The sequence below is a fragment of the Diospyros lotus genome, chromosome 13 (genome assembly GCF_014633365.1).
Source record: "Diospyros lotus cultivar Yz01 chromosome 13, ASM1463336v1, whole genome shotgun sequence".
Classification (NCBI taxonomy): domain Eukaryota; kingdom Viridiplantae; phylum Streptophyta; class Magnoliopsida; order Ericales; family Ebenaceae; genus Diospyros; species Diospyros lotus.
In genome coordinates this window covers 36,957,903-36,975,086 of record NC_068350.1, presented here as the reverse complement: position 1 = coordinate 36,975,086, position 17,184 = coordinate 36,957,903, and the positions used below count along the sequence as shown (strand labels likewise).

At 36.5% G+C, this 17,184-nt stretch overlaps 1 protein-coding gene across 5 annotated transcripts in view; it reads left to right on the top strand.

Moving 5' to 3' along the window:
- The window catches only part of LOC127789237 (ABC transporter A family member 1), a 115,646-nt gene extending 99,699 nt beyond the window's left edge, over positions 1-15,947 (top strand). For all 5 annotated transcript variants that reach the window (XM_052318069.1, XM_052318070.1, XM_052318068.1 and 2 more), the window contains 11 exons: positions 8,794-9,054; positions 9,644-9,761; positions 10,059-10,138; positions 10,247-10,354; positions 10,761-10,911; positions 11,182-11,318; positions 11,413-11,487; positions 11,562-11,865; positions 14,605-14,738; positions 15,515-15,573; positions 15,660-15,947. In XM_052318069.1, the coding sequence (XP_052174029.1) occupies positions 8,794-9,054; positions 9,644-9,761; positions 10,059-10,138; positions 10,247-10,354; positions 10,761-10,911; positions 11,182-11,318; positions 11,413-11,487; positions 11,562-11,865; positions 14,605-14,738; positions 15,515-15,573; positions 15,660-15,741 (1,509 nt within the window). In that variant the 3' untranslated portion in view covers positions 15,742-15,947. The remainder of the gene's footprint in view (positions 1-8,793; positions 9,055-9,643; positions 9,762-10,058; positions 10,139-10,246; positions 10,355-10,760; positions 10,912-11,181; positions 11,319-11,412; positions 11,488-11,561; positions 11,866-14,604; positions 14,739-15,514; positions 15,574-15,659) is intronic.
- Positions 15,948-17,184: the final 1,237 nt, after the last annotated feature.

Here is a 17,184-nt window from a genome sequence, read left to right as displayed (position 1 = left end):
TTGACTCATCTAACTCTTTCAACCCATATTGCACAACCAGATTTATTATATAAGCCACACCCCTTTTATGCAAATATTAGCCATTCATAATGCTAGCATCCCATTTAGCCATTTTTTTCTTGAAATTACCCACAGCCACATCATTTGAACTAGCATTATCTGCTGTCAAAGAAAAAACTCTATCAAGTTTCCATCCCATTAGACACTTCTCAATTGCCATAACAATGGCATCACCCTTGTGACTAGATATTGGACAAAAATTTAAGATTTTTTTCTTTAATGCCCAATTATTGTCAATATAGTGCGTCATCAAGCACATATAGTTCATCCTTTAAATGGAGGTCCATGTGTCAATAGTTAAACAAACTCTTTGACAAGAATTTTTTATCTGATTCATTAATTTCAACCTCTTCATTGAATAATTCAAAATAATCGCAGGAAATAGTCTAACGTGAAGGAATACAAAATTTTGGACAAATAACATTAATGAAGTGCCTAAACCCCTCACACTCTACAAATTTAAAAGGCAGCTCATCTACTATCACCATGTAAGCTAAAGCCTTTCTAGCAAGTACTTGATCAAATTTTCAATTCACCAATGAATCCATAGTCTCCCCCCCTCTCTCACCCCCCGTTAAAGTTGGTTGCAAGTTTAATTGCATTTGACGGGTTTTCAAAGCATGAGGATGTTTTTTACACATTCCCATATGATAACTTAAAGCCATTGTCTCTTCTTTTTTTTTTTTATCACAGTGGAACTGTAATACCCCGAGAGTCCAAGGTCAGGTCCAAGAAGGGGCTTTAAAGAAGCTAGTAAATACATCAAAAATGGTAAGAAATGAAACAAAACTTGCTAGATACTTTTTGAGTTGAATGTGGATAAAGAACTCTCGGGTTAAGTGTGCTTGAGCTCAGGTAGCTCAAGGATGGGTGACCCATGGAAAGTTTGCGTAGGCCATCAAAGTAAGTTGATTCGGTCCTTCCTATCGCTCGATGCTGGATGTTACAAGTGGTATCAGAGCCAACCCTTGGTGAAAGTGGTCCAATGAGGGCAGGGAGTGGCGCGGAGGCGCGAGGGCCTGAACAATGAGCAGCTCCTAGTAGGCTTCTAGGATGGTAGCCCCCTCAAAGGAGAAAAGATCTGGGACCAATTCTAAGGTCACATGACGAAGACGTCATGTGCTCAAGTGGTAGAGAATATAATATCCCGAGAGCCCAATGTCAGGTCCAAGACAGGACTCTAGAGAAGCTAGTATATACATCGAGGATAGTAAGGAAGGAAACAACATCAACTGGATACTTTTTAGGCTGAATGTGGATAAAGAACTCCCGGGTTAAGCGTGTTTGAGCTAAGGTAACTTAAGGATGGGTGACCCCTGGGAAGTTTATGTAGGCCCATCAGGGTAAGTTGATCTGGTCTTTCCTATCGCTAGATGCGGGATGTTGGGAACTCTCTAGAACAATAGTTGCATCTCCCTTTAATCTGACCCTCTGAATTTGTAAACTTCGTAAAATGATCCCACACATCTGACCTAGCTCTTATTGTTTTTCTCTTTACCTTTCCAAGTGATGTTGTACCTCTATCATTTTGAGGTTGGCTACCTTGGCTTTGTGCTATTAGTGCAGGTCTTGAACTATCATCCATATTAGGGATGTTTGTGGTGTGAGTGATGTCTTCTTCTCTTACCATCTAAATTTAATACAATTGTAATTAATATGTATTTAAGCAATGAGTTAAAATGTTTTCTTGTGATTAAGTTACATTCTTGTGATTAAAAAAAAAAATTAAGGGGCTGTAACTAAATTCAACTATTCCACTAAGGGGTTGTAACCACTTCCTATATTATGACCATATAACAGCAATGTATAGTTATTATTTTTAATTTAACACACAGCAATATATAAATGCCAAAAATAGAAAGGACTGGTGAATTAATATAAACAAAGCCTTGGTATGTTATTGTTGTTTACACAGAAATAGAAACGTTTACAAATTACAATCAGAAGTTACTTGTCAATTAATTTAAACAAAAATAAAACAGATGAAGTGCATCTAATACCATGGAGAACCAAAAATGTTCACAAACCAAGCAATATTCAGCATAATCACTAATCAGTAATCACCTCTGTTTTGGTCAAATTCAGAAGAGCAAACAGAGGAGTGGACAGACAAAATCATATACCGTACATATCCTAAATCTGTTCCAGTGCAACACTAATTCAGCAGAGCAAAGTGCAAACAGAGGAGTGGACGGACAAAATCATATACTACATGAACATGATTTTTAAAATAAACCATATACTAAATCTGCTCCAGTGCTCCCACATAAAAATATACATCATTTAAAATATGAAATATAAACCATCAAAAAAAATAAAAACAAAACAAAACAAAGTTTAGTATCATATCTGGGTAACCAAAAAAACCTTTAGGAGTGGACAGACGATGGACGGACGGCGTTGATATTTGCATAACCAAAAAAACCAAAATAAATACCAAAGACAGAGATAGAGCGAGAGAGAGAGAGATGTGATGATAGTACAACAAAGACTCCAACGAACTCACCTTTGTCGACATTTGATGGCAAAGGGAAAGGCAATGAAGGATGGACGGAAGGAACCAACGGCAACGGTAGGGTTTCAGTTTCGATTTTGGTTAGGGGGTTAGGGTTTTAGTTTCAGTCTCTCTCTCTCATCGAATCGAAGTCTTTGGAACACAAATGAATGCGTAGCCTTCTCCTGGACGATAGCACGCTGTGTATAGTCAGTTTATATCATAAAATGACGTCGTTTTATGATATACAAAACGATGTCGTTTTATGATATACAAAATGACGTCATTTTGACTATCAATTGTTTTGACCAACAAAAACCAAACCGATTTTTAATAACCGAATTTTGTACAAAAATAACCGACCCCAAAATAACCTAACCGAACCTGCTGGTTCAGTCGGTTCGATTCGGTTATTTCTGTCTAACCAAACCCTTGCACACTCCTAGGCTTAAGTACAAATAGAAGTTAATTCTTTGAGCTGTGAGCTCTCTCTATACTCATTCCTCTTCTTCTTCCTCTCTTCCCTGTATTTTTCTTCATTTACTGGATTTCCCTTCTCTTTGCTTCTTTTTTCTCTTCTCCTCCTTTTTTGTCTTCTGTTTTTCTGCTGCTTCTCTTTTCTTCCTCCTTTCTTTTTTTTTTTTTTTTCCTGCTGCATCTTTTCACTTCTGTCACCTTTCTCCTCCTCCTCTTTACAGTCCCACTTCAAAGCATCTTGACTTGGAGAAAGAAAGCACATTTTATTTAAAATGAAATTCTGATACCAAGATGTGCTATGGATGAACTGTGGAAGAGTTAAATAGTTAGTGCTGGCAACTTGTTTGTTATTTCTGTTATGTTTAAGTTAGCATGATTTTATTCAGCTATTTGTCTAGCTGATATGCCGTGTTATGCGCCTATATAAGGAGAGCATCTATATTCGTTTAGTATGTATTTTTTATCCTTGTGATATGCTTTCAGTAATTCAAGTTCTTTTGCTCTTGGATAGTTTCTTTCTTCTTCGTAATTCTTTTCTGCCCTAGATCTAAACTTCACATGGTATCAGAGCCATTCTGATCTGTTCCAATGGCCTCCGATCGAATTGTTAGTTCCGCCTCCTCGTCTCCTCCTCGTCAATCCTCTCCGAATAATTCTATTTCCTCACAATCAGATTTCTCAGCTGTTGCAAAGGCCTTTAGCTATATTTCTCTAAAGTTAGACACGAGGAATTATATTTTCTGGAAGGCGCAAATCCTTGCCACAATTCATGCCTTTGATCTTGTTCCGTTTTTGAACAAGACGTCTCCTCCTAAGTGTGTGATTGATCCTAATGGTGATTTGATAGTGAATTCAGAATACTTGAGATGGATTCGTTCGGATCAAATGTTTCTTGACTGGTTATTCTCTACGATCAATGAAGAAGTGCTCGCTCAGGTGATTCACTTGGAATCGTCAGCTGAGGTATGGATTCTGTTAGAGAATTTAAATGCAAGGCAAACATTAGCTAAATCGTTTCAACTCAAGCAACAGTTGAGATCTATTAAAAAGGATGGAATGTCTGTCAACGATTACATTCTGAAGATTAAGACTATTGGCCATTCACTTGCTGCTATAGGAGAACCTTTAAGTGACAATGAGTTATTATTGGCAATTCTAAATGGCTTAGATCAGGATTACAATACTGTTGTAAGTCTTGTCACTTATCAGATGGATGAAATCGATTTGGAGAAAGTTCAGTATCTACTTTTAATGCATGAACAACGTCTGTCTACTAAGAATCAGTCACTGACTACTTTAAGCCTTGATCAAGTCACTTCTCCTTTACAAGCGAACGTAGCATCATCTTCTTCTGCTCAGAATAATGGAGACTCAAGTTTTGCTAGAGGAGGATTCGTTCGACGAGGAAATGGTAATGGATTCAGAGGAGGTAGAGGCCATGGTAGAAATTCTAATAGACGAGTTTACTGTCAACTTTGTGGCAAGCCTAGCCACTTTGTAGATCGATGTTATTATCGATTTGATAGAAGCTTTCAAAGGACACCTAATGGCAGATCACAAGGAGGTCACAGTGGATATCTTGGTTCTCAATTGGATACTCGAGCTTATATGGCCTCTCTAAATGAATCTAACGGAGCCTACATGACTGACTACGGCTCATATCAGAGTTCTCGCTACGGTAATTTTTCAAAACCAAATTTGTATTCTTCTGACCAATTTGTTTCATCACCTAATCTTCTAGATCAGTCCCGGTTCGTGGATTCTGGAGCCACGAATCACATTACTTCAAACTTGAATAACCTGTCCTTACATACGCCTTATCATGGTGCAGATAAAGTCACTATCGATAATGGTAAGCAACTACCTATAACTCACATTGGCACTAGTTCTTTACAGACCTTACCTCAATCAAATTTTGTTTTGTATGTACCAAATATCCTTCATGTTCCTAGTATGACCCAAAATTTACTCAATGTGTCTCAACTTACACGAGAACACAATGTTATTGCTGAGTTTCACTCTAATGTTTGTTTTATTAAGGGCAAAACATCCGGACTGGTGCTGCTCCAGGGACGCCTTAAGGATGGGCTTTATAGGCTGGAACCAGCTTCTAAGTCTGTTGGTGACAGCAAATCGGCCTATTCTCTAGAGTGTTTTTCATCTCCTTCAATGTCTCATTTTCATTCTTGTAATAGCAAAAATAAATGTAACAGCCAGTACTCAGTTGATCATGAGATGTCTGAGTCTGTTCATATAGCTCACACCACACCTAACACAGATGTTTGTAAACAGTGGCATGCTCGTTTGGGTCATCCATCTGTAAATGTGTTACGGCTGGTGTTAAATAAAATTGGCTTGTCCTGTTCTCTCAATGACTTGTCCTTTTGTGATGCTTGTAAAGTTGGAAAACTTAGTCAACTCCTATTTTCTAGACATGAAATTACTGCTACAACACCTCTTGAATTGGTTTATGCAGATCTTTGGGGACCAGCTCTTGTTTTGTCCACAGAGGGTTTTCAATACTATGTTATGTGGATGCTTTTACCTGTTATACATGGTTTTATCCTCTCAAATTAAAGTCAGATGCCTTGTCTGTTTTCATGGTATTCCACAAGTTTGCTGAAATTCAATATAGAACCAAACTTTGTGCCTTGCAAACTAATAATGGAGGGGAATTTAAGTCTTTCATTCCTTATCTCCAAACTCATGGTATTCGACCTAGGTTTACTTGTCCACATACTCACCAACAAAATGGTGTAGTGGAAAGAAAACATTGTCACATTGTTGAAATGGGCCTAACTATGTTGTCTCATGCTAATTTGCCCTTAAACTTCTGGGTTGAATCATTTCAAACTTCGGTGTATCTTATCAATTTGCTTCCCTCCTCATCTATATAGTTTCAAGTTCCTTTTGAACTGTTGTATCATCGTCCTCCTCATTACAGTTTGCTACAACCGTTTGGTTGTTCCTGTTTTCCTCTTCTCAGGCCATATAACAGACATAAATTTGACTTTCACTCTTCTAAGTGTATCTTTCTTGGTTATAGTCATCATCAAGCAGGGTATAAATGTCTACATCCCTCGGGCAGAATCTATGTGTCTTGGCATGTGGAATTTAATCCTTCTAAGTTTCCTTTTCTTCAGTTGTTTTCTGGTTCTAAGTCTTCTTCTTCCGGGTCCTCTAATAATTCAAGAGGTCTTCCTATAGTTTTTCTGCATCCTAATGTTTCTTCTTCATCTTCTTTATTTTGTCCCAGAGCAGCCCGTTGTCCATCTTCTGATTTGAGAGTGAATCATTCAGTGCAGTCTTCTGATTCATCTGGTTTACGGTTTACCTACTGTCCAACCCACTGTCCCATCTCCTTTACCTAAGCACAAGCCCATCCGGTCTCAACCAGCACCCTCAGTACATCCTATGATCACCAGACTTCGAGCCAAAACTATTGTCACCTCTAGCCCTCATGCCTTAGTGAGCCTAGTTCAGTTCATGAGGCTCTTTTAGATTCAAAGTGGGCTCAGGCTATGGAGGCTGAGTATAAGGCTTTGATCACCATACATGGGACTTAGTTCCCTTTTCTCATGACATGAATCTCATTGGGAACAAGTGGGTTTTCCGGATAAAGTATAACTCCGATGGATTCATTCTAAAGCATAAGGCTTGGTTAGTGGCCAAGGGTTTTCTTTAAAACCCGAGTGTTGATTATAGTGAGACCTTCAGTCCGGTAATTAAGGCTCCTACAATTCGTGTCTTGTTTTCTTTGGCTGTTCAAAATGGATGGGACATACAACAGGTGGATGTGGATAATGCTTTCCTCAGTGGTGATTTGGATGAAACAGTGTTTATGGTTCAACCAGAGGGTTTTGTCAACTCTCGGTTTCCCAATCATGTTTGTTAGCTTAAGAAGTCACTTTATGGATTGAAGCAGGCTCCAAGAGCTTGGTATACTAAGCTGAAATCAGCTTTATTGTGTTGGGGCTTTGTTAAATCAGCATCAGATGCGTCTCTGTTCATCAAACGGACTGCTAGCTATGTGATTTATATGTTAGTCTATGTTGATGATATATTAATCACTGGTTCAAGTTCAGCAGCTTTGCGTGATTGCATAACAGATCTAGATCGTTCCTTTGCTCTAAAAACTTTAGGAACTGTCAATTATTTTTTGGGTTTTGAAGCCTATCGTGATCACACTGGTCTCTATCTCAATCAGTCCAAATATGTCCGTGATTTGTTGGAAAAGGCCTCAATCCAGGATTGTAAACCTGGTAGTACTCCTATGGCTGCTGGTACTTCTCTTACTAATGATGAAGATTTGTTTTCCCAACCTAAGTTGTATCGCACTCTAATTGGTTCCTTGCAATACCTTACTTACACTCGGCCTGATATTGCCTTCACAGTAAATAAATTGAGTCAGTTCATGGCTGCTCCTAAAATGCAACATTGGTTAGCTTGTAAACAGTTGTTGAGGTATATTAAAGGAACTGCTGGTTTGAGTCTAATTTTCTCTTCCTCAGCTGAAGCTTTGTCCATCATGGTCTACACGGATGCAGACCATGCTGGCTGCAAGGTAACTCGCCTATCTACTACCGGGTTTTGTGTCTATCTTGGTAAGAATCTTGTTGTATGGGGATCAAAGAAGCAGTCGGTTGTAGCTCGTTCAGTGGGTGAAGCTGAATACAGAGCTGTTGCCTTGGGAGTAACTGAAATTGTGTGGCTGAAGAATCTATTGCAAGAGCTGGGATATCCTTGTAAAGCTACTCCTATTGTGTGGTGTGACAATTTAGCTGCCAAAGCATGGCAGAAAATCCTGTGTATCATTCAAGGACAAAACACATAGGTGTTGATGTTCATTTTGTAAGGGAGAAAGTAGAAAATGGTGAAGTGGAGAACAGGTATGTTCCTACTGCTGAACAAATTGCGGATGTTTTCACTAAGGGGCTGCCTAGAGATCAGTTTAATTTGTTGTGCACTAAATTGGGCCTTACAGAGACACCTACAAGAATGTTTCAGCAACAGGAGTTCAAATTGAAGGGGAGTGTGGAAGAGTTAAATAGTTAGTGCTGGCAGCTTGTTTGTTATCTCTGTTATGTTTAAGTTAGCATGATTTTATTCAGCTATTTGTCTAGCTGATATGCGGTGTTATGCGCCTATATAAGGAGAGCATCTATATTCGTTTAGTATTTATTTTTGATCCTTGTGATCTGCTTTCAGTAATTCAAGTTCTTTTGCTCTTGGATAGTTTCTTTCTTCTTCGTAATTCTTTTCTGCCCTAGATCTAAACTTCACATGAACATGATATGAATCCAACAAATTGCTGCTGACTATCTTCTATATTTGAACACTTACCATGGTGTTGAGTGTTTAATTGATTTATCTTCTTTATATTGCATTAGTTTCAATATTCATAACACTGTTTCAGTGTGTTCTGTTCTGCTTCTGCATAAACAACTCCTGCAGTGCACTGGGGAAGTGTAAACTTTGGTTTTGAAATTTGGGTTACTAACTCAGGTGAATTATTAGACATACATATATAGTATACTGCTGGATGCATGTCAGGCAGACCGAATATAGATTCAATGAAATTGCCTCAAATATTTGTCTTATTGTTGTCAGGGACAACTACTTAAACTTAATGTCTGTCTGTTTTAGTAATATTCATTAATGCTCTCTTTTTACATACTGAGTTGCCTGCATTAAGAATGGAAGTTTTCATTTTGAAATTTGGGATAACTCTGATTCTGATAACTTATTGTATTTTTTGACAGGCAATTGTTTATTATCTTCTCACTCTTGGTCTTGAACTTGTTCCTCCTCACAAGATAACTTCAGTCTCCATTGACCAGTGGAAAAACATAAAGAAATTCTTCCAAAGAACCTCCAGTAGTTATATGGAACCTCTTCTGGAGTCATCAACAAAATATGTTGCTCTTGACCTTGATGATGATGTAGATGTTCAGGAAGAAAGAAATAGGGTACTTTCAGGTTCTGCTGACAATGCAATTATCTACTTGTGTAATCTTCGAAAGGTACTTCAGTACTTCTCCTTTCACATCAGTTGCAAGTATAAATAATAATGTGTATGAGAAAGTAGAGAGCTTAAGTCTTTAGGTGAGTTGATGGTCAACAATTAAATTTGGTATTTTAGAGAAGACAAGATTTTTGTGTTCAAAACTCGTTTGCATCCCAAAATTCAACTATTTGCTCTTGTTTGGTCTTGTGAAATGATATGCAGAACTGAGAGAAAATAAGAGGGGGAAAAGAGAGATTGGAGGGAAAAACTGATTCAAATCTATGGATAGAGGTTACAAATATATACAAACCTGCTGTAACTGCTATGTACAAATCAGAGCTAAGCTAGGTACAACTACTATATACAGCACCTAAGCTAGTACAAGAATATGGGTTTTCAACAGATCTCATTATGGAGCCTGGCACCACCCAAGCAGGCATATTAAGAATATGAAAATGATATAAGAGATCAAATTACTTCCTTCTCCAATATAATTAATGGTCAAAAAGGTCTATTGGATCCACAATTGACTTTTATTATATCCCTTTACTATCATCCACAGTACAATGATCCATTCTGTCCTAACTCAATTTTGCCAATTGTAGGTGTATGGTACGAAAGTTGCTGTACATTCATTAACTTTTGCAGTTCAGGAAGGGGAATGTTTTGGATTTCTAGGAACAAATGGAGCAGGGAAAACTACAACTCTTTCAATGCTATCCGGTATCTTTTTATGTGCTTGAAATGCTTCATTCAGAATTCACTTCTTTTGTGTTAGCTGGAAGATACCATATTTTAGCATCTGCAAGATGAACTCGTTTGTAATAAGTTTCCTTTCTGTTGATCCACCTATATATGTGGTAGACCAGTTCTAAGGGTATGCGCATTTCAATTTAAGAGCATGAGCACACACAACATTAGGTGCTTACAGCAACAGTGATGTGTTTCTTATTGTGAAACAATTTAAAGATGATTCTTCGAAGGCACATTTTCTTCATTTGACAAAATGTTAGTATACAGGAGAAGAACACCCTAGTGATGGAACTGCGTTCATATTTGGCAAAGACATAAGTTCAAACCCCAAGTCTGCCCACCGGCATGTATGTGTTAATTGATTGATGTTCTTTCTCTATTGATAAGAAAAATGACAGTTTTTCGACATTCTGTTTTGTTGTATTCTTTACATGTTCTTTGACATTCTGTGTCAGATTGGCTACTGCCCACAGTTTGATGCTCTTCTTGAGTTTTTAACTGTTTGGGAGCATCTTGAGCTCTATGCAAGAATAAAAGGAGTCCCAGAATACAAGCTGAAAGATGTATGTCTATAATTATACTTCTGTCTGATTATTTTAAATATTTATATTGCGAGCAGCTAATTCATTCTGGATAACTTTCCTATTTGAAATGTGCTTAGTAGATTGGCAATCCGTTTCATTTTTTTGTAAGTAAATCTTTTCAATTTTCATTGCAAGGTTTTGGTTGCAAAATGAATGATATCCTCCTGGTTCCCTTCCTGCAGTTGAAGTTTTATACATATTTTTTTTTTCATTTTATAGTTAGTCTTTGAAAAACTGATCCATAGAGTGGAATTTGGTTTAATTTCATGGTTGCCTGTGAGGCAGTTTGCTGCTCAGCCAAAAGTTTTTTCACTGTGGCAAATCATTTATAATAAAGTCATAGTTGCCATCACAGTGTTTTAATGCTTGAACCAACAATTTGCAGGTGGTTAAGGAAAAGATAATGGAATTTGACTTGTTGAAGCATGCCCATAAACCTTCATTTGCTCTTAGTGGGGGAAACAAGCGCAAATTGTCTGTTGCAATAGCAATGATTGGAGATCCTCCCATAGTGATCCTTGACGAGCCATCCACGGGTAATTTCTGTTAACTGCCCTTCATTTATAAACTCTTTTAAGTTCTATTGGATTACATAGAAACTTCTGGCAAGCTGATGTGCAGGTAGTTCAAGAATTTGGATGTTTCATCTTCAAAGTTTAAGATAGTAGTCATTTGCCTCATATGTAGTTTCATGATACAGTAATCTAGGGTCCTTGCTCAGAGCCTTAGTGGAGCACATTATCCTTGAGGAGCACGCATACTTGATTTATAAAACCTTGATTGTTTCTTCATTTGATGAATTCTAGGTATGGATCCTATTGCCAAACGATTCATGTGGGAAGTGATATCCCGTTTATCAACAAGACGAGGAAAAACTGCAGTTATCCTAACCACTCACAGCATGAATGAAGCCCAAGCACTATGCACTCGTATTGGAATAATGGTATGTTATGGTGGTGGTACCTGATACTAGAGGTTCAGAATGCATTTTATCAAACTTTAGTGTGACTTATTTTCTTCCACTTTTCTGTTTAAAGGTTGGAGGACGGCTAAAATGCATTGGGAGTCCTCAACATCTGAAAACACGTTATGGGAATCATCTTGAGCTTGAGGTTTGCAATGATTTTATTTTTATCCACATAAAATACATAGTCAAATATGTCATTTGCTTGTTCCTTATTTTCAGGTTAAACCAACCGAAGTTAGCTTGGTAGATCTAGAAAATTTGTGTCTTTTGATTAAGGAAAGACTCTTTGACTTTCCTTCTCATCCAAGGAGCTTGCTTGGTGAACTTGAAGTTTGCATTGGGGGCGCTGACTCCATAACATCAGAAAATGCATCAGTGGCTGAGATTAGGTTGTCGGGGGAGATGATAATCATCATTGGAAGATGGCTTGGCAACGAAGAAAGGACAAGGACACTCATATCTCCAACAGAACATTCTTCTGGGGTTTTTGGTGAAGAATTGTCAGAGCAGTTGGTTCGTGATGGTATATCAATTTTCTCTGCTTTCTGTTCGTATTCTTTATTCCAAATTTTACTTAGTTCTATTGAACTATTGAACCTGCTATATTTTTACTTCATGCCAACAACTCACCATTCTGTACATACTTTCTTTCGAATACTTAAAAGTTCATCATCAATGCACGAGCTTCCCTACTTTCCAATGTTTGGGTTAGGGTCCTATTTGTACACATCCTTACCATTGTTAACAACAAAATACCAAGATTTTATTCCACTATGTGGGGTTGGCTACATTTCTATCTATGGTCATATCTTTAGTAAGACCCATATAATTATATCAAACCTAAGTGTCTTCCACAAAAAATTTTTTGGTCTTCCTCTCTCTTTTTTGTGAAGAGTTTCAACAACTTTTATGCACAATATACGACAATCTTAGAATTACTTCAAAGGAAAAAAAAAAGCATAAGAATCTGAAACCCAAGATAAGATGAATTAATTATTATATAACAAAGAAACACTTAATATCTGTTATTCTCTAATTTATTGAGTCGCTATAGTTAAGTTTACTAAATCTCAAATGGAAAACATTGTCTCAAACCATAACTAGAGTCTAAATGGTAAAGAAAGTCAACACCAAACACACAAAACTGCATGCAAATTGACCTATTAAAAGAAAATGCTGATATTTGTAAATTCAAAGACAATGCTCAAATATACAAGTACATGTTAGTTCAGTGTTGCAATTCCCCACTTTACCCAATATCAATGGTAAAAATGAGTTAAAATGGCCCATAATAAAATTAAGGGCAAAGACGGTGTTTAAACAGTGTTGAAGGCCATTTATAGTCCTTTAAGACATAAATCTAACCCTAAGCCCCAAATGAGACCCTAATCAAAATCAAATCTCACCAAAACTAATCTACTAGGTTCCAATTGTGAGCAATTTGGAGTGGCAATCTTTGTGGTTGTGATGGTGATTGCAGTAGTGGTGGATAGCAAGTTAGGAGAGTGGGATTTAGGGATTGACATATAGGGAATTAGAATCATCAACAGGATTTTGTCAATTCCCTACCTCTCAATTAGCCTCATCAGAGATGGAGATGATGCTAAAACAAACCTGTCAATCAGCCTCATCAGAGATGGAGATGAGGCTAATTCCTACCCTTGAGTCCCTAAATCGCACTCCTCTAACTTGCCATCCACCATAGTCACAATCACCCATAACAGTCACAAAGATTGCCACTCAAAACTGATCTCAATTTTGTCATGACCCTCGAAGCAATAGAGGGGCAAAATTGTAATAGGGATATAAATAGTTGTTAGAGGGTATTTTGCAATTTGTTAGAATTACAGTTGCTATGCACATGGGGGCATGGGTGGAGGCCAAACGGATTGCACATGGGTGCAGGAGCAGTGAGGCTATAAATAAGCCTCTGCTGTAGGAAGAAATCATGTTTTGGAATTAATGAATGAATTTCTCTCATTTCCCTCTTGAATTCTCTCTCATTTCTCTCTCTCCCTCTCAATTCTCCTAAATCTCCCTCTCTGTTCTGTTCTTCCTTATTTCCCTCCCATTTCTTCAGATCTAACCCCCTCAATTCCTTCCAATTACCTTCTAATCCTGTCATGAGCCCTAGGTACATGACAAATTTTCACTCACCTGATCGCGATTGAAAGAGCCCTAGTAGATTATGTTCGATGCTTATGGTTTGATTTGGGGTTTAGATTTACCTCCATTAATGGACTATAATTGGTGTCAAATGCTTTTTAAACGCTGTCTATATGAAGGGTTAACATGGCCCTTAGTTTAAAAGTACAAGGATTTGGTTTTTCCCTTGAAAGTAGGAGGTCCAATTTGGCATTTCACCCAAAAATTAATAAAAATTGATAAAGACAGTCTGCTGGGGCTATTTGAGGGAAGTTCATAAAAAACTGAAACAAAAGCCAAAGGCTGCTGTGATTGGCACTCATGATCTATTTCCATGCTTTGATTTGCTCCAAACAAGTCTGATTGAATAGGAATTACCAAAATTTCTAAAAGCTAAAGAAAAACAGAAAAACAGTCACTTAAAATCAACTGACAAATTTCAAAAAAAAAATCCTTGAGAATGCTGCTACTGGATTTTTTTTGTTTCTATTTATATATTTTATTTTCCTAACAAGTTGTAACAAACATAGAATCTGTTGAGATTTAAAATAATGACATAAAAGATAAAAGTCACCTCGCTCTCTACAAGCATGAACTTTTAGATGACGTGTGGTTAATAATTCAACAGAATCAAGTTTGGTTATCTAGTTATGTTTCCAGTAAAATAGAAATACAGAATTATGGGAGGAAAAAAGAAAGTAGAGAAAAGTGTAATGTAGATGGCTAGATGGATAATGAGACAACAAAAAGACCTTTGCTTGTCTCTTCATGTTAGCTACTTGTATTAGTGCAATACAAAGTACAGAGAATTATTGATATGCTTGAACTTAAGTAATTAATGATCGACCCTTACTGCTCAACTTCTTCCTTCAGTTAAACAAATTGATTTCCTAATATGTTCTTCTTTTCTCATTAGGTCTGTTTTTATGCACCATTACAAGTATCATTTACAACCCAACCCCCCCCCCCCCCCCCCCCCCAAAAAAAAAAAAAACAAAAACAAAAAAAAACACACACACACACATACACAGACACACACACAAAAAAACGTGTCAAGTTGTCAATTGTCTCTTTTTTTTTTCTAATGATACAAATTCTTTTACTGGCTTTTCTGAAGGTGGCATCCCATTGCCAATTTTTTCTGAGTGGTGGTTAGCCAAGGAGAAGTTCTCTACAATTGATGCATTTATTGTGTCTTCATTTCCTGGTGCAACATTTCAAGGATGCAATGGGTTGAGCGTTAAATATCAGGTGAATGAATGAGGAAGATACAGTACATGTTGCATTCTGATGTTTCCGTTATGATGCCTCATGATAACCCAAGAAATATGCATTTTTTTTATTGATACATGAAAACAGGTTAAACTTATATCAGAAACATATTTTCTATAAAATGTACCATTTGCAGTTCCTCTCTTCTTTCATTTTCTTTATTTTTGCTGCATAATCCAAAATATTTTTTGAAGGAAGCCAATTTATATTTTAGTTATTCCACATTATCGTTGACATTTCATCACTGTTTAAGTATTTTCCAAATTTGCTTAAAATCCCTTCCGTGAAGTGCTAAGAGATGAATGTCCCTTCTCTTTCTACAAGGGGATGAGTAGAGTTACTACATCTACTACAGTTTTTACTCTTATTATTATTCTTCTACATTTTTAGTGGGATAAAGCCTTGGAACGTTGTTGTTGCTATTGTTTAAAATTTTGTTCTTTTGGGAAGTCTGAAGAGCTGCTGAATTAGTCATTTAATCTATGGGATGCAGAAGAATTGTTCATCAGTAAAGAAATAAATAGAAAATCTCTGTATATTGATGTTGGGTTACGAGATCAAGAATCCACTCATGATTGGCTGGCTGTAATTAAGAAAGCAGTGTCTGTAGAAAAAGCAGAAATAGATACAGAACTGGAGAATTTCTTACTCATAACCAGGGACTTGTACTGGGATTTGATAATTAATTGCATGTCAATGTCTGCCTTAATGCTTCTTTAGTCAAATCATAGGAATTAACCCCAAAATCATTGCAGTTGCCTTATGGAGAAGACATCTCGCTTGCCGATGTTTTTGGGTACTTGGAGAGGAACAGGTAAGACATGTTTATGGTCATCAAATTTTGTTTGTTTCCTTTCTGGCAACCTGGCTGACCTACATGCTTGAAATCCTTCCCTTCAGAGATATGTTGGGCATAGCCGAATACAGCGTCAGCCAATCAACACTCGAGACGATTTTCAATCATTTTGCAGCAAGCTCTTGAGGTATTATAGTCCTAGTAAATGTTAATAACATTGATGCAGTATTTTCAAAGAGGGTTAAAAGGGTTTTTGGCTATCCATTGCTAGTGGTATAAGGTTGATGAGTACATGTTAAAGCTGTTGGGTGAACTGTAAATAGCTCAAATTTAATGTTGATATTCTGTAAATGATGTTTACATTTTTCTATATATATAGACAGCTTAAACAATTGACATAATGCCCCCTATTTTCATTGATATAATGTTCTGTGCTCTGTTGCTGTATGACACTATATCTTTACTGTTGATAAAAGAATATGCAACTCCCCGGTTGGAGAAGCCACATTGGTTTTGGTCTCTCTCTCTCATATGACCAAAAACATCCTTCAATACCTTGGGACAATCTAGTAACAAGTATGAGGTAGAATGCTACATCGTTGGGAATGTTATATGGTTGGATTTTATGTTATATCGTATAATATGAGCATCTCGATAGGAATGTTATATGGTTGGATGTTATGTTATATCATACAATATGAGCATCGAGAATGTTATATTGTCTGTGTCAGATAACATAATATTTGCCTGATGCAAACAAAATGAGAGGAGAGGTATGGGCTCCACTTCTCTCCCCCCAAACCCCCTTGCATGCCCTTGTCGGGTAAATCTAACACAGATAAGAGAATAAATTTGATGAGTATAGTTAAAATAAGATATTACGAGAAATATATAGTTATATAAGTAAAATTAAAAAAAAAATAAATGAAATCTTATATAATAGGATTGAAATGTTACATATTAAAGATAAAATATATAATTTATGATTAAACATATGTAAGAAAAAGATTGACAGATGCAACTCTGTGGCGAGTAAATGTAATGAAGTTCATAACAGATGGCGAGGACAGCCAAAGAAAAATTTGTGGGAAATTCTTAAATATAACATAAGAGATGATGGCTTACCCCCTCATACAAAACATAGTTTGGAGGCCTAGAGTTTATGTAAGACTAAATGGGATTAAGATTAAGATTTCTGATTGTTGGCAAGCGTTACCATTTGGTAAGCTATTTTTAAATTTAAATTATTTATCATTAAAGTTATTGAAACTTTTTTTATATTCAGAAAATTCCTAAAATGAATGTTTTATGTATTAATTCAAAGATTTACACAAAAAAAAAAAGAAAAAAGAATTGAAATCTCTCTTTTGAACATACTCTCAAATCTTTAGATTGAAATTAGTTTCTTGTGTTTTTAATTTTCTAGTGAAAGTAATAAAATTCATAGAAAACTGTCATTTTAATTTTTGATTTTTTATAAAAGGAAAATAAATGAAAATATTTTACTTTTATTGAAGTTTTTAACATATTTAAAAGCCATAATAAACAATTAAATGCCATTATTTGTTTTTTTTAAATTGTTGTTGAGAGGAGAAGTACAATAATGAAAGTACTTTGATTAATTGTTTC